The sequence below is a fragment of the Suncus etruscus genome, chromosome 3, assembly GCF_024139225.1.
Source record: "Suncus etruscus isolate mSunEtr1 chromosome 3, mSunEtr1.pri.cur, whole genome shotgun sequence".
NCBI lineage: Eukaryota > Metazoa > Chordata > Mammalia > Eulipotyphla > Soricidae > Suncus > Suncus etruscus.
Window position 1 is genome coordinate 93,919,983 of NC_064850.1, and position 15,703 is coordinate 93,935,685.

The 15,703-nt window shown below is 32.6% G+C and overlaps 1 protein-coding gene across 1 annotated transcript in view; it reads left to right on the forward strand.

The window, feature by feature from the left end:
- Positions 1-15,703, forward strand: part of ADAM7 (ADAM metallopeptidase domain 7) — a 141,447-nt gene that overhangs the window by 84,673 nt on the left and 41,071 nt on the right. The window contains 10 exon segments of the mRNA XM_049770833.1: positions 278-452; positions 2,239-2,328; positions 2,458-2,653; positions 3,032-3,134; positions 4,758-4,947; positions 8,643-8,723; positions 9,766-9,781; positions 10,655-10,726; positions 10,729-10,759; positions 11,151-11,250. Coding sequence (XP_049626790.1) covers positions 278-452; positions 2,239-2,328; positions 2,458-2,653; positions 3,032-3,134; positions 4,758-4,947; positions 8,643-8,723; positions 9,766-9,781; positions 10,655-10,726; positions 10,729-10,759; positions 11,151-11,250 — 1,054 coding nt within the window.

Genomic DNA, 15,703 nt, shown 5'->3' on the forward strand with positions numbered 1-15,703 from the left:
ACAACAGTAATGATCCCTGAGAACAGCAAGGAGTATATCCTGAATACTACATACCAGATATGGCTAAAACAACAAGGAACAATGAATTTGTTGAACTAGTTTCAGTAAAACTTTCTATTATAAAGAAGTTTAATTATTAGCTATATTAGTAAGGAAACATTTTAGTTTGTGGTTTATGTGTGTTCTTTATTAAGTTCTTTGTAAAAACTTTCATAAAACTACCATTTTGCACTTATATGAAAATATTTATTTTAATTTATCTAAATCCTATATTTAGTGCTCCTGCTATAAAATTCAGTAAATGCAACAAAATCCAGTTCATGGAGTATTTCAAGGATCATAAAACAACATGCATTGTCAATATTTCATTTTCCTATCAATTAAGTGATCCCCCATATTGTGGAAATAATAAATTGGATGATGGAGAAGAATGTGACTGTGGATCGTTTCAGGTATTTTCAAATGATATTATCCTTTTATTGTGAATTTAATGCTCATATAAAATGAAGGAAAATATATAGCCATTGTCCAACCATTGTATTCATTACAAAACATTCAAAAGGTGTCATGCCACTAGTCATTTGGATACAAGCTATTAGTAAAGCCTCATTGCAAGACTTTTTAAGTCAAGTCAGGAGTTATATATAATGATGTCATGAAAGAGCAACAGGATCGCAATTTCCTAGTTTATTGATTAATTAGCTTTTCTTGTAAGTTAGCCCATTGTTTTCTAATCCTTCATGCACAGTAGAAACATGTTCCACAAACTCTCAACAAATTAAGTTTTATTTGGTGTCTTGTGAGGCTGGTCTATATCACAGTTGGACAGTCACATTAATAGAAAACTGTGTCTTAATTAGAGGAGAAACATTTTAACTATTCACATGTTTTCTGCCACATTATTCTCTGGATTTTGAGGAAAAGATTAATTTCTATTTTATTTAACCTCCAACAGAGAAACAAGTTCTTTCCATAAGCTCATCAGAGATGTATTTAATGGAAACTACTTTTTTGAAGCGTGGCACACCTAGAACTGCTCAGGATTATTCTTTGCTTTGCAATGATAAATTATTTCTAGCAGTCTCAGGGAACTATATGGGGTACTGGGGATCAAATCTGGGTTGATTGTGTGCAAAGTAAGTGCTTTACATGCTGAAAGATAGTTCTGGCTTCCAACAGGGTTATCATCTGTATTTGAATGGAAATCACCTGTAGCCTTTATAATTTCTAGCTTGTCAATTCTGGAGCAATATTGAGATATTTCCAACACTACCAAATTAGATTATGATGTTTCTAATCCCAGAACCTCAGTTATAGCATTTATGCTACACCTTTTTTTATGGGTGGCCACAATCAGCAATATTCAGGACTAACTCCTGTCTCTAGACTCCAGGATCATTCTTTGAGGTGTTAAAGGAACCATAAAGGGTACAGGAGATTGAACCCCTGTCAGTTGCATGCAAGGCAAGCAACTTACCCACTGCAGTACCTATCCATAAGACCCTAACATAGAAAAATAGGTCTAATGGAATGGTGATTAAGAGACTTCATTAATCAGAGTTATAAAACTTATTTTTCAAGTGTCTAAGATCAAACATGAAAAATCTCTGTAAACTTATTATGCCTTTATTCATATACATTATTTGAAAAGCTTTTTGCAATTTCATTTGAACACATGATTTATACCTTTATTAAATAACATAGTGCAGACAATTTTTGCAGTTTTAATTTTGTTTGTGAAGATAAGACCTAAGAATGTTGTGAAGATAAGACATGCTTTTGTTACTTAACAACATATTTTATGTCACTTTTAAGTAATCAGAATCATAAGAAAAATGAAAAATTAAGGATTCAATAGTTGTGCTATGTCACAGCAGACTTTTATATAGACAAAGAGCAAAATCCTTAAAGAGAATAGAAGTCTTTAGGAGACCAGAAAGTTATAAACTTCCTTTATTTTGTCAAAAGTAGTACATTATCTGTAAATATTTAATAGCCCCTAGGAAAAGAAACAAATAAAAGCCCCCAACACCCATGCACAGTGTATATACAATATAAATATATTTATTATATCATTTATATTTACTTATATAAATATCATAGTCAAAGATACTATATTTGGGCTTATCTTGGAACATTAAACAATGTTAACTTATACAGAAGTATAACTTACTAACACATCAGACAAAAGCTAATCTGTAAATAAATTCCTGATCTTTAATTTTTTATTGTTGCCAGGAGTGCACTAATCCATGCTGTGATGCACATAAATGTATGTTGAAGCCAGGATTTACTTGTGCAGAAGGAGAATGCTGTGAATTTTGTCCGGTAAGACATTCTGTTAACAACAGGTTCCCCTGCTCTAGGTTTATGAAGTCTTAGTAGGAACAGATATTTTTCCTGAATGATTTTACTAATGATTAGTTCTTTATTTGATTCAATTTTTGTCTTCACCAGATGAAAAAAGCAGGTTCCATACGTAGACCAAAGAGAGATGAATGTGATTTTCCTGAAAAGTGTACTGGCCATTATTCTGCGTGTCCTAAAGACCAATTCCAAGTAAATGGATTTCCTTGCAATAATGCAAAAGGCTATTGCTTCATGGGAAAATGTTCCACCCAGGATGATCAATGTCTGAAATTGTTTAGTGATGGTGAGAATCAATTTCAGTTAATAATTTTAAAGATTGTAACCATTATTTATCTCCTCCTATTTTGTAAAAATTTGGGGCCAAGTGGAATTAATATTATGTAGGTCATTCTTCATATATCTTACTTAGTATTCTCTGAATATAATCTCAATTATTAATTGATTAGTTGAGTTGTTGTTTAAGGTATGTTTATCACTCACTCATATCCCTCTTTTCCTAAAATAGCCTCCTGAAGTAATTGGCTTATTTTAGGATTATTTATTATTTCCATTTTACTTTGCTACTGTCTGATATTACGATTTTCATTACATTAAATAATTAAGATGTATTTTTCATAATATTCATGCTTTTATTATTTACTTTGTTCATTTCGGATGACAGGAGCAAAAGACAGTTCCGAGAATTGTTATGAGTTAAATTAAAAAGGAAATAGATTTGGATACTGCAAAAACAAGGGAAGTGGATTAATGCCCTGTGAAGAGTAGTAAGTGTTTTATAAAGAAAAGAAAGTATCTTTTATGAATATTTTTGCAAAACTAAAATTGCTCTCATTTTGACTGCTGTTAAGCTTTTTATCTGGGTTTACTGAGAAGAGAAGGGAGCAGGAAGGAAGAGAACAATTGGCCCTCACAGTGCTAACTGACTTCAATAGATTGTTTTTATTCATCAAACATCATGGGATAAAAGAAGGAAAGATAGGAAGACTCAAGAATGTGAGGAAATGTGGGGCCAGATCAGTGGCACAGCTGTATGACTTTTTCCTTGTACACGGCTAACCTAGGACTGACAGCGGTTCGATCTCCAGGGGTCCCATACGGTCCCCCAAGCCAGGAGCAATTTCTGAGCACATAGCCAGGAGTAACCCCTGAACGTTACCGGGTGTGGCTCAAAAATCAAAAAAAGAAAAAAAGAAAAAAAGAATGTTAGGAAATGAAATGGAAAGAACACAAAAAAGGCAACACAAATAATAGAAGTAAAGAAAGTAACTGAAATGAGACTAGAGAAAGAAGAAAGTAACAACCTATGAAAAGAAAAGCAGATCAATTTGAAAAAAGAAATTAGGGCACCAGGATGACAGCCCAGCAGCAGGCTTTTTTTGCCTTGCATGCTGTCGACCCATGGCAGAGCTGGGTTAGATTCCTAGCATCCCATATGGTCCTTTGAGCCTGCTAGGAGCCAGAGTAACTCCTGAGCATCACCAAATATGGCCCAAAAACAAACAAACAAAACGAAAAGAATAAAAGGAAGAAAAAGAGATAAGGAGGCTTGAAGACCTGTGCTGGAAAAATAACTAAGGGTGTGAGAAAAGCATCTTATGTATTGTGCAACACGTTTTCTATCTGACCCCACCACCACTGTGACCTCAGAACTGTCAGGGATCCCCTGCACAGATCATTGGGCACTTCTTGGGAATTCTCCAATCCAAAAAGGGAAGTATTGAAAGTTCTTAATTTTATAAAAATAAGCTAAGCAATGTTTTTCTCATTGATATTCTAAAAATTGTGTGTGTGTGTGTCTGTGTTAAATTGGATTCAGATTGAAATAGAGTTCAACACTGCTACTATCCCTCTGTAATATATATTTTATGATGGTACTAACTTTAAACCTATTTTGGAAAACAACAGAAATTATTTTTTAGGGGCAGGGGTGGTGGCGCAGGACCACGGGTATATCGAACCCCTGGTGTCACATATGGTCCCCCAAGCCAGGAACCATTTCTGAGTGCATAGCCAGGAGTAAACCCTGAGTGTCACCAGATGTGGCCCCAAAACAAACAAACAAAAATTATTCTTGCACGAGCAAGAAAGAAATCCTAGCGTTCTAATTAAAGTTATATTAATTAGTATGTATCATTAATAAGAAATATTTTGCCGATAAGCTAATATTTATGATTATCACAAAGATATATAGAAAAAAAACTATTATTTGCATCCTTATCTACTTATCTCATGTTCAGGAACTGTCCTCTACTAGCTTATCCTGCTTCTCTTGGCCTCCCTACAACCCATTGACGGGCCAAAAACATAAAAGTGGTCTGATTACTGACTGACTAATCTTCAAAGTTTATTCTGGTTCCTAAACTGAGAGTTCTTTTTCTTTTTTTTAGAGACATCAAATGTGGAAAGATATACTGCACAGGAGGGCAACATCTACCTAGTCTTGGAGAAGAAAAGATTTATTATCTTAAAAGATTTCAAAAACAAAATGCCACCACTGAATGCAAAACCTTCTTTCTGTATGACAATTTTGAAGATTTGGGCTTGGTTGCTCCAGGAACAAAATGCGGAGATAAAATGGTAAGATAAATGCTTTTTCTTTGATTATATTAGCTTGATTTAACCACTTTAAAAAAATCACTGAATCCTGCCATTGTTTTTCAAAAGACCTATATGTAAGAAATTAAAAATAATTACCAACTGTATTCAATTGTACTAACATTGTCACTATAATATAGTTAACCTTGTCTAATTTTGATAACTATGTATTTAAATGCGCTTAAATAATATCTCACAAAAGACAAATAGTTTAATTATAAGAAAAATTTTAAAATATTCATATATTCTTACTTCATTTCATTAATTGGTGTTTATTTATTGGGCACATATTATACTGCTACATAATTTTACAGGTTAGAAAAGTCATCAATATTAATGTACTTGAAGATATTTATAACTTGAATTAGAAATACAACTAATATATTATAGAATATGATTAGTTATATTGTTAAGTTTATTCACCTGTTAATTTTTTACTTGGCTAACTAAATGTCAATCAAATACTGGAGTCTGAGAATACCCTGCAGTGTCTAGGACTACAACCACCCAAGTCCTATATTGGTGCTTCCAGAATAATGGTGAGAACTGAACCAGAGTCAAATGCATAAAAGAACCACTTATACTAGCAACCCGGGGGGCATAGGAGGGGGATATGGGATGCATGCTAGAAACAGGGGTGGAGTGGGGGGACAACAGTGGTGATAGGAATGCCCCTGATTCAATGGCACTCTGTACCTAAAATATTACTGTGAAAGATTTGTAATCCACTTTGGTCAAAATAAACATTATTTAAAAAAAAAGAATTATACCCTAAACCTGTAACTAGCTTGCTGGCTGCTTCTATGTCCTCTTTAATTTATGTTAACAATGTTTTATAGTTTTTATAAGTCTTTCATCTCTCTAGCAAATTTTTGACACATTTAAAGCTATTTTAAATAGTATTTTCTTAATTATAACTTATCTAGTTTGTTACTTGCATATGAAAATAACTATATATCTACAGTATACATTCTCTTTAGCCTATATATTGGCTTTTTAATCTTCCACTCTGCTATTTTGAATTTAGTTTCTTGTTTCTAGTGCTGTTTCTTTTTTTTTAAGTAAAGTCTTTAGGAGTTTCTATCTACATTACCATGTCATCTATAAATAGTGATAGTATTGCTTTATTTACAATTTGGATTCTATTTATATTTTTCTTGATTATTGATATAACTAAGATTTACAATATTATTTTATGAATAGTGGTAAGAACATTTTTTATCATAAAGAAAGTCATAGAGAAAAAAGTTTAGTTTTTAATGTGTTTGAAATATATATGTCTTTTTCTATGTTGAGGCATATTATTTCTGTCCATATAATATTGAGCATTTTAATTACAAATGAAGAGAGCAAAAATTCTCAAATCATTTCACTATGGTCATATGTAATTTACATTAATTTTTTGATGTGGCAAATTTATTTTTAAACGTTTAACTAGGATCAGAATAGTAAGAATTTTATAACCTAAATGTGTATCATAGTGAGTGGCCCCTTGGGCTCTGAAAACACTGGGGAGGCCTCTTTAATAACAGTCAAAGAGAAATTTAAAGGTAGCAAAAAGAAAACAGACTCATGCATGTTTGACACATCATTTAACTATTAGAATATTATAGAGAAGGAAACTTACATGCCTAAAGTGAATGTTATAATATAATAAAATGCTAATGAATGAGAGAGAAAAGTAAAATGCCTGCCCAAGAAGCAGATGGGGCGGGGGTTGTTTGTAAGAAAGAGGATATCGGGAACGGTGAGAAGAAAATGGTTGGAAGAAAATGGTTGGTGAAGTTTGTTGTAAATTGTATGACTGTAACTCAGTCATGATCAATGTTTTCTGGAGGGTAGATAACTTGTATTATGAACAACCTTGTAATCATGATGTTTAAATTTTAAAAGAAATCATAGAGAAGGGGCTGAAGTGTGAGTACAATTGTTAGGACGCTTACCTTGTACACAGCTTACGCTGATTCAGTCCTCAGCATTTTATGTTTCCAAAAGCACCTTCAAGAGTAATTCTGAGTGCAGAGTCAGGAATAACTCTTGAACATTACAATTGTGCTCTCCCAAATAATAAAATACAAAAAAATGAATAAATAAATAAAAATACTGAATGAAAAATATATTCAACCAATAATATTCTATCCAGCTAAATTATCACTTTTGGTTGAAAGAATGATAAAGAGCTTTTCAGGCATACAACAGTTGGATGAATTTTTCTTTTACTGTTTTATTTTGTTTGAGGCCACACCAGGTGATACTCAGAAATTACTCCTGGATTTCCACTCAAGAGTCAATTCTGGTGATGCATAATTGAACCCAAGTTAGCTGCTTGCAACTATCTTCTGGTTCAACCCTAAATATTTTTCACTAAAATACTCTAGCAAGAAATAGTAAACTTATTACAATAAAATATAAAGATACTATATTTAACGTGATAATGCACTACAAGTATAAAATGTGGGGTAGAAGTTGGTGCATTGCAGAAGCTCCAATATATTTGCTTTCAACATCTGCTATGTAGATGAAGCAGTAGAGTATTTTGCTGATAAATTTGGTCAAAAGGACAAGGACACAACGATCTCCCTATATGTGGAATATATCCAGAAAATAGTAGAATTGTATAAGGCAACAGAAATTGTCCAAAGCAGAAAATGAGTAGAACTGAAGAGATATTCAGTATAATGCAGACCACAGGAAAACAAAAGTAGGTGAATGGATAGACAAGGAGGCACTGAGACAATAGAAAAGGATATGGTTGGGGTGGGAGAGATGGCATGGAGGTAAGCCATTTGCCTTGCATGCAGAAGGACTGTGGTTCGTATCCCAGCATTCCATATGCTCCCCCAATCTTGCCAGAAGCGATTTATGAGATAGAGCCAGGAGTAAGCCCTGAGCTCTGCTGGGTGTGACCCAAAATCAAAAAACAAACAAACAAAAAGGATATGGTCACTTTGGGGGAAGATATAAAGATGGAATGTATTGGGCATAAAAAAAAACTATCACTTATTAATATTGTAAACCACAGTGTCTAAATTTAAAGTTTAAAAGTGCTTGTCATAGAAAAAGACAAGAGTGGTAGGGTGAAAAGGAAAATGAGATAACTGGTGTAGGAAATTGATATTGGTTTTGGAGCATTGTAAGCCAGAAACTCAATCATGAATAACATCTTAAATCACTGTCTTAAGAATAGACAGTTAAAAAAATTAAAAATACTAAGTGGAGTATAGTAAAATACCTTGCAACCATAAATAAGTAAATCTATAGGAAAGTAATACCTTGGTTAAAATGATTATAAAAATTAGAAAAAATTAAAGCAAAATAAGCATAAGTAATATTAATTGATATTATTCAAATATCCAACCATCAGGTATAAATAACAAATATAATATTTACAGAACAGATAAATATTTTCAAGGCAAAAGGAAATAAAAATAACTAATGAAACTGTTAAAATTATAATAAAATATTATGGTATAAAATATATGTAAATAAATATAAACAAATATGTTAATAATTGATTTGTACACAACAAAGTTTGGTTAGGCAATAATATTCAGATATTTCTTAGCTATTCATAGAGAATTTCTTCTACCATAAAGAGTCCATATACCTGTAGGTTATTTTTCATAAAATGAAAAAAAATTAAACTATTAATGTATGTATACCTCATTTATTCCTAGGTATGCAGTAATGGTGAATGTTTGAATATGGATGAGTTCTACAATTCAATCAATTGCTCTGCTGAGTGCAAGGACAATGCTGTAAGATTTAACTTCTATTTATAAGTAATTTTTTTGCTTAGACCTTTTGTGAGCTTGATTCCATATTTAAATGTATGATTAATAAAAATGATCCAAAATGGTATTATATATATTTCACCAACACTGTAAACAAATTTTATCATTGCATGAGTAATGATAGAAACCCAGTGATATATACAGATATATACAGATGGAGGTTAGTTAGTGTTGAAATATTGATCATACCATCACTATAGCTAAATTATGCCAATGTAAATTTTAGCCTAAGACTAGTAAAAGAACATAATTAATATTTTTTTCTCAGGAATTTTTAGTAGCTTGCATTTTTAGGTAACAATTTTAAGGTTGACTAATAAATAGCACAGTTATATGTAAACACTTACATATAAATAACATATATAAATTTATATAAACACACATATAATTATATTTTTCAAGTACCTTTTTATATATTTGCAAAACTGTAAATGAATTATAAATTTAAAATGTTACTCACATTCTATGCCCATTTTCATAAATTCAAAACTTAGGAACACTTTATATTTGAATGAAAATCTAAGATATAAATCCAGAAAGATGAGCAGAGTCTGTCTTTAATTAAGGTATAATGCACTTTGATGAACAAAATATTATGCCATTTCTTTTTACCCCAATATTATCTCATTATTGCTAAATTAAGTTAAAGTCTGTCTTTGGTTATTATAAATTCAACTCTAGTATAGACCTCTCACCATAACAATATTGTTATCTTTTGGAAAGACAAATAACATTTTTATCTGATTTCAAATTTTTGTAATAAATTATGTGATTTCATGAACATCCACTTATTAAAATTCACTTATTAAACTTTTCTTTTAAGAGGTTGCTTTTTATGTTTGCTTATTTTACTAAGATAAATTTTAGTTTACAGTTTAATTATGAAGATAAACATCTGCATTACTTTTCATACATGTTTTAACAAGAACTAGCACTAATATAAATATGGTATAAAAAAGTTTATTCTTGTCATTTTATAAAATAATATTGTTGGTTTCTCTTCCAGGTAAGCCAGAATGCCAGTGTGAAAAAGAACAAGAACCCAAGAAAAAAAAATGTAGTGCTACTAGTGAGCATTATAGAATGGAATACCTAGAATATAATAAAGTCTAGCTAGCTAGTACAAGTTTCAATTTTTAATTCTTCAAATTTATTACAAATATATCATGCTTCTATACACTTAAGTTATATTTTTATACTTAAGTTTTAATACTACTTTCAATAACAGGATTTGAAAATAAATATTTTAAAATCATAAAATGCTCCTGAGTGATTGATCATCAAGAAAAATAATCCTTGCTCTTTTGAATCCCATTAAACAGAACATATTCATGAGTACAGTGTTAATTGCTATGAAATATAATTGACCCACCATTTTGTAGTTTTAATTTTACACTTTGAAGTGCTGATTTTTAAATGCCTTCCTTAAAGTTCATTAAGGAAGAAAGAAGAAATTATTGGTGCCAGAGCAATAGCACATCCGTAGGGCATTTGCCTTGCACATGGCCGATCTAGGACAGACTTAGTTTTGGTTCAATCCCCTGCCTTTTTTTTTTTTTTTTTTTTGGTTTTTGGGTCATACCCGGCACTGCTAAGGGGTCTCTCCTGGCTCTATGCTCAGAAATCGCTCCTGGCAGGCTCAGGATGCCAGGATTCGAAACACCATCCTTCTGCATGCAAGGCAAATGCAATACGCCAGGAGCTATTTCAAGTGTATAGCCAGGAGTATCCCCTGAGCATCACAGGGTGTGGCCCAAAAAGCAAAAAAGCAAAAAAAAAAAAAAAAAAAAGACAGAAAAGAAAGAAGGAATTATTTCAGCAAGATAAAATTTATATTTTACACTGTCCTAAAGTTTATATTCTGACTAAAACTTATGTTTTGTTTTGTTTTACAGATATATCTATTTTGATAATTGTGTTTTTCCTGGTTTTAATTGGTGCTGGAAGCACTACATTTTTAATTCATCACAAAAATGTATTAATTTGAAGCAAGTTCAAAGGTAGGTCTGTATAAGTTCTTTGTACTAAAGAAGATCATCAATGAGATAAAATAAGGTAAAATCACTAGGTAAAATAAGGTAAAATGAATGGTCGAAGAATAGAAACCTCTTCCTAGAGAATGGTAAAAGTAGTATGACAAATCAAACTTTCACATATTTGTTCCCATATAGATGCTTATGCAAATGGGTCTCAAAGTTTTTATATTAGAATTGCAAGGAGATTCTTCACATGCAAGAGAAAATGCACACACACACATACACACACACAATTTAGGTTTCTCCATCAGTTTTGTTTTGTAAAGTCAGTATTTGAAACATATTCCAGATGTTATGATATTAAATGCAGACTAATCTTAAAACTTTTCTCAAAATTTAACTTTTTTTTTATTAGCCCACCTAGAGAAATACTGGGAATAGAGAATAAAGGATACTTTGGGGATGAGCTACAGACAAGGAGTGAGCCAATATTACTGGATATTAATCAACTCCAAGTAAGGAGCTTTTATTTCCAATATTTATAATAGTTAATCAATTAAAATTTATTGCAGAAAAAATACATTGATTAAGTAAACTACCAATTTATCTAAGAATTATAAGCAGGACTGGAGCAATACACGGTGAGTAAGACATTTACCTTGTTTGCGGCTGACCCACGGAAGTTGGATCTCTGGCCTCCATGTAGTCCCCAGGCCTACAAATAAAATAAGCCTCAATAAAGTTAAAAATTTTGGGTTAAAAAATATATACTAAAATTATATTAATAATAACAAAAAATTAGAGAAATCATAACAAAGTTAAAGGAACCCATGTGTCAAGCAGATAAAACGGGATATAAGAAAGTTCGGGACGAAGCGATAGCATGGAAGTAAGGCGTTTGCCTTGCATGCAGAAGGATTGTGGTTTAAACCCCTGCATCCCATATGGTCCCCAGAGCCTGCTAGGAGCGATTTCTGAGCTTAGAGACAGGAGTAATCTCTGAGCGCTGCTGGGTGTGACACCCCAAAAATTAATTTAAAAATAGTTCTTTTCTTTTTTGGCCACCTGGTGGCTCTCAGGGGTCAGTCACTTCTGGCTCTGTTCTCAGAAATTGCTACTGGCAGGCTCAGGGGACCATGTCAGGGATCAAACCCAGGTCCATCCCAGGATGGCTGCGTGCAAGGCAAACACCCTGCCGCTGTGCTATCACTTCAGTCCCAAGAAATTATTTTAAAGTAAAAAAGAGCAATATATTTAAAAATATGGGAAAATAAAATCAATATTAGTAGAATTTTTTTAAATTTTAATTGATTCACCATTAAATACACAATAACAAAATTGTTCATGATTGTGTCTCAGTCATAGAACATTCCAACACCCAGCTATTCACCAGTACACTTTTCCTGCTGCCAATGTCCCTAATTTTACCCTTCCTTTGCCTCCTTCAACTTCCTTTTCTGGCACACTTTTCTCTCCCCTACCCCACTCTCTCTTTCCTTTTTCATTTTGGCTACTGTTGTTTGCAATACTGTACTGAAGGGATATCATGCATATCACTTTATCTCCTTTCAGCACCCAGTTCTTATCTAGAGTGTTCATCTCCAACATTTATTGTCACTGCTGTGCCTTCTCTGTCCTAACTGCATTCCCCTGCCTGCTCCCCTTTGAAGCATACTTCTATGGACCAGTCCTCTTTTATTGTCTTTAGGTAATATTAATATACTACATTTTAATATATTACAAATGAATGCTATCACTCTATTCCCATCTTTCTCCCTCTAACTTATTTCATCCAGCATGATTCTCTCCAATTTATCCATATATAAGCAAATTTAATTATTTCAATTTCCTAATGGCTGCATGGTATTCCATTGTGTAGCACACCATGGTTTCTTTCTATACTCATCTTTTCTTGAGAACTTGTGATACTTCCATATTCTGGCTATGGTGAATATTTCTACAATAAACACAGGAGTTCATATACTTTATCTCCATTGTTTTGGCCCCTAAAATAAGTTATACTCGTAGAAGCATATTTCTGGGTCTAAGGAAGATTAATTTCAAGATGTTTTAGAAAAGTCCAAATTGTTTTCCCAAAAAAAAGGCATTTTCACCAGCAATGAACAATAGTCCCTTTCTTCCTGGATCGATGCCAGCACTGGTTATTTTTGTTGTTGTTCTGATGTGTACCAGTTGTTTTGATGAACATTATTTTATTGTAATTTTTATTTTTATCAGCTGTTGATTAGTGAAGTGGAATTCTTTCATCTCCCTTTAGGCCATTTTTATTTCTTTATTGTGGAATTTTCTGTTCATCACATCTCCCCAATTTTTATGAGTTTGGATATCTTATTACTGTAAAGGTTGGCCAGTTTTCTATTTCATTTACATTATTTCTTATATCATTTACATTAACTACTTATTAAATGAGTGTTGGGCAAATAATCTCTTCCTTTCCTTGAGGCACTCTTTATATCCTTCCCATCATTTTCTTTGAGTTGCAGAAGTTTCTTAGTTTAATCTAATTAGTTCCATTTGTTTGTCGTTGCTTCCACTTGCTTGTTTAGTAGTGTTTTATCCTTGAAGTTGCCTTTGGTATTTTTGTCATGAAGAATTCTGCCTACTTTTTTCTCTAAAAACCTCATGGGTTTAGGTCTTTAATCAATTTTATTTTACTTTTGTGCATGGTGTGAGGTCTGAATTCATTTATTGGACATGTTGTTAGTTTTCCCACCACCATTTGTTGAAGAGTTTTTTCTTACTAAACTTCATATTTTTTCTTATATATCAAAGATTATCTAGTCAAATGCCTGAGGTTTGTCTAGGGAAATTCAACTCTATTCCACTGAGCAGAGGACTGAGTTTATTCCAACCATACTACTTAATTACTACAACTTTGTGTAGTATAGTTTGAAGTTGGGGAAATGATTCCTTCCATGTTCCCCAAGGATTGCTTCAGTTATAAGGGAGGATTGATCTATATGAATTTCAAGATTGTGTTTGTTCAATTTGAAGGAAAATTTATAGCACTGCATCCTTATAGTTTATAGTTTGAATAGTAGAAAACCAGATTGAGATTTTATTTGAAGCACTATGAGTAAAATATATCTAATATAAGTCAGAACAGGAAAAACTAAATGTCACATTGGTCACCAATGAATTAGAAAACAAAACAAATTCTTTGAAAACAACATATGCTTTAAAGATGCTTAATATAACTTATAACCTGCCCTTCAAATGATCATAAAACTTTCTTTTATCAGAAAAAAATATTCTCTTTTCTTTTGAATTTTGGGTCACACACAAATTTTCAAAGCATATTTCTTTCTTTTTGTTCAGGGACTATTATTGCCAGTACTCAGGGGTTCTTACATAAAGCTAAGGATATGAACCTGGGTCATTATAATGCAAAGGATGCATCTTTTATAACTATACTACTCTCTGATGCATAGAAATTTTCAGTATTAGTAAGGTGGCACAATAGATACTATGCAATTAGAATAGTAACTGGAAATATAATATAAAATTATCGTTTCATATTTTAAGACTATAAAATGCAACTCTATCTTTTACAATTTTTCATTTTAAACACATTTTTGATATACCAACTTTTACTATAAAGTTGGAGTAGTACATTTCTGCATATGTATAAATCTAAGTGCAGGGCCCGGAGAGATAGCACAGCGGTGTTTGCCTTGCAAGCAGCCGATCCAGGACCAAAGGTGGTTGGTTCGAATCCCGGTGTCCCATATGGTCCCCTGTGCCTGCCAGGAGCTATTTCTGAGCAGACAGCCAGGAGTAACCCCTGAGCAATGCCGGGTGTGACCCAAAAACCAAAAAAATAAATAAAAAATAAAAAATAAAAAATAAACAAAAAAAATCTAAGTGCAACCCACTGTTTACTTCTTATTTATTTCCCTTAGTTTAATTATCTCAAGTCTGTACATTTTTCCCCAAATAGTATGATTTTATTAATTTTATAATGTATACAAACCACAGTTTCTTATCCAGTCATTTCTGATGGAACTTTACAGCGATTCCTTGTTTTGCCTAATGTGAATAATGATGCTGTGATCATAGTATATGCAGATACTTCCACTCTTCTCATATGTATGTTTACTTTATTGGTTGTTTTGTAGGCTTTTCTACCCAAAAGAATGTAGATATGATTTTTCAGTGTATTTAATATTTGTGCATTTAGTAACATTTCAGGGATTGTTAGGTTGTTTTAGTGGTCTTGGGAAGAAACTCTTGCTTGAATACCAATTGTAGCTTAATATTGTCTCTTTTCACTAGCAAAGAAATGCAGAGATCTTAAAAGCATTTCCAACCAGTTTCTCAAGTCCTCTCTATAACACACTAGTAAGTCCATCCACTATCTGTCCTCACTGTTGGTTGGTCTATTGTGATTCATTTTAGTGATTTCATATCTCTTAAAATTGCTGGTTTATTTGGAATATCTGTTAATTTCTCATAACTTTTTCAATTGAGGCAGTAATAAGACACTTTCTACTTTGTGCAAGTATATGGTAATTGTGCTCATTTAAAATAACAGTATTGAGAGCTGGAGAGATAGCACAGCAGTAGGGCTTTTGTCTTGCAACACAGCCGATCTAGGACCAATGGTAGTTCATATCCTGGCATCCCTTATGTTCCCCTCAAGCCTGCCAGGAGTGATTTCTGAGCTTAGAGCTGCGGGAGTAACACCTGAGTTTTGCTGGGTGTGACCCAAAACAAAACAAAACAAAACAATAACTAAATTGAGTCCATTGTTAATTTATGTGAGCTACCTTTCATGATTATAATATTTTGCACATATTTTACATATTGTAATTACTAAGTTATTGGCAGCACTTTGACGTTACTCCTGAAATTTACCACTAATCTTAGTCCAGGTTCCCATGATTCAGAAACGAAAGATCCTGCCTAGAAGACTGAGATGATGTTACACTAGGAAACTGGTGAAGA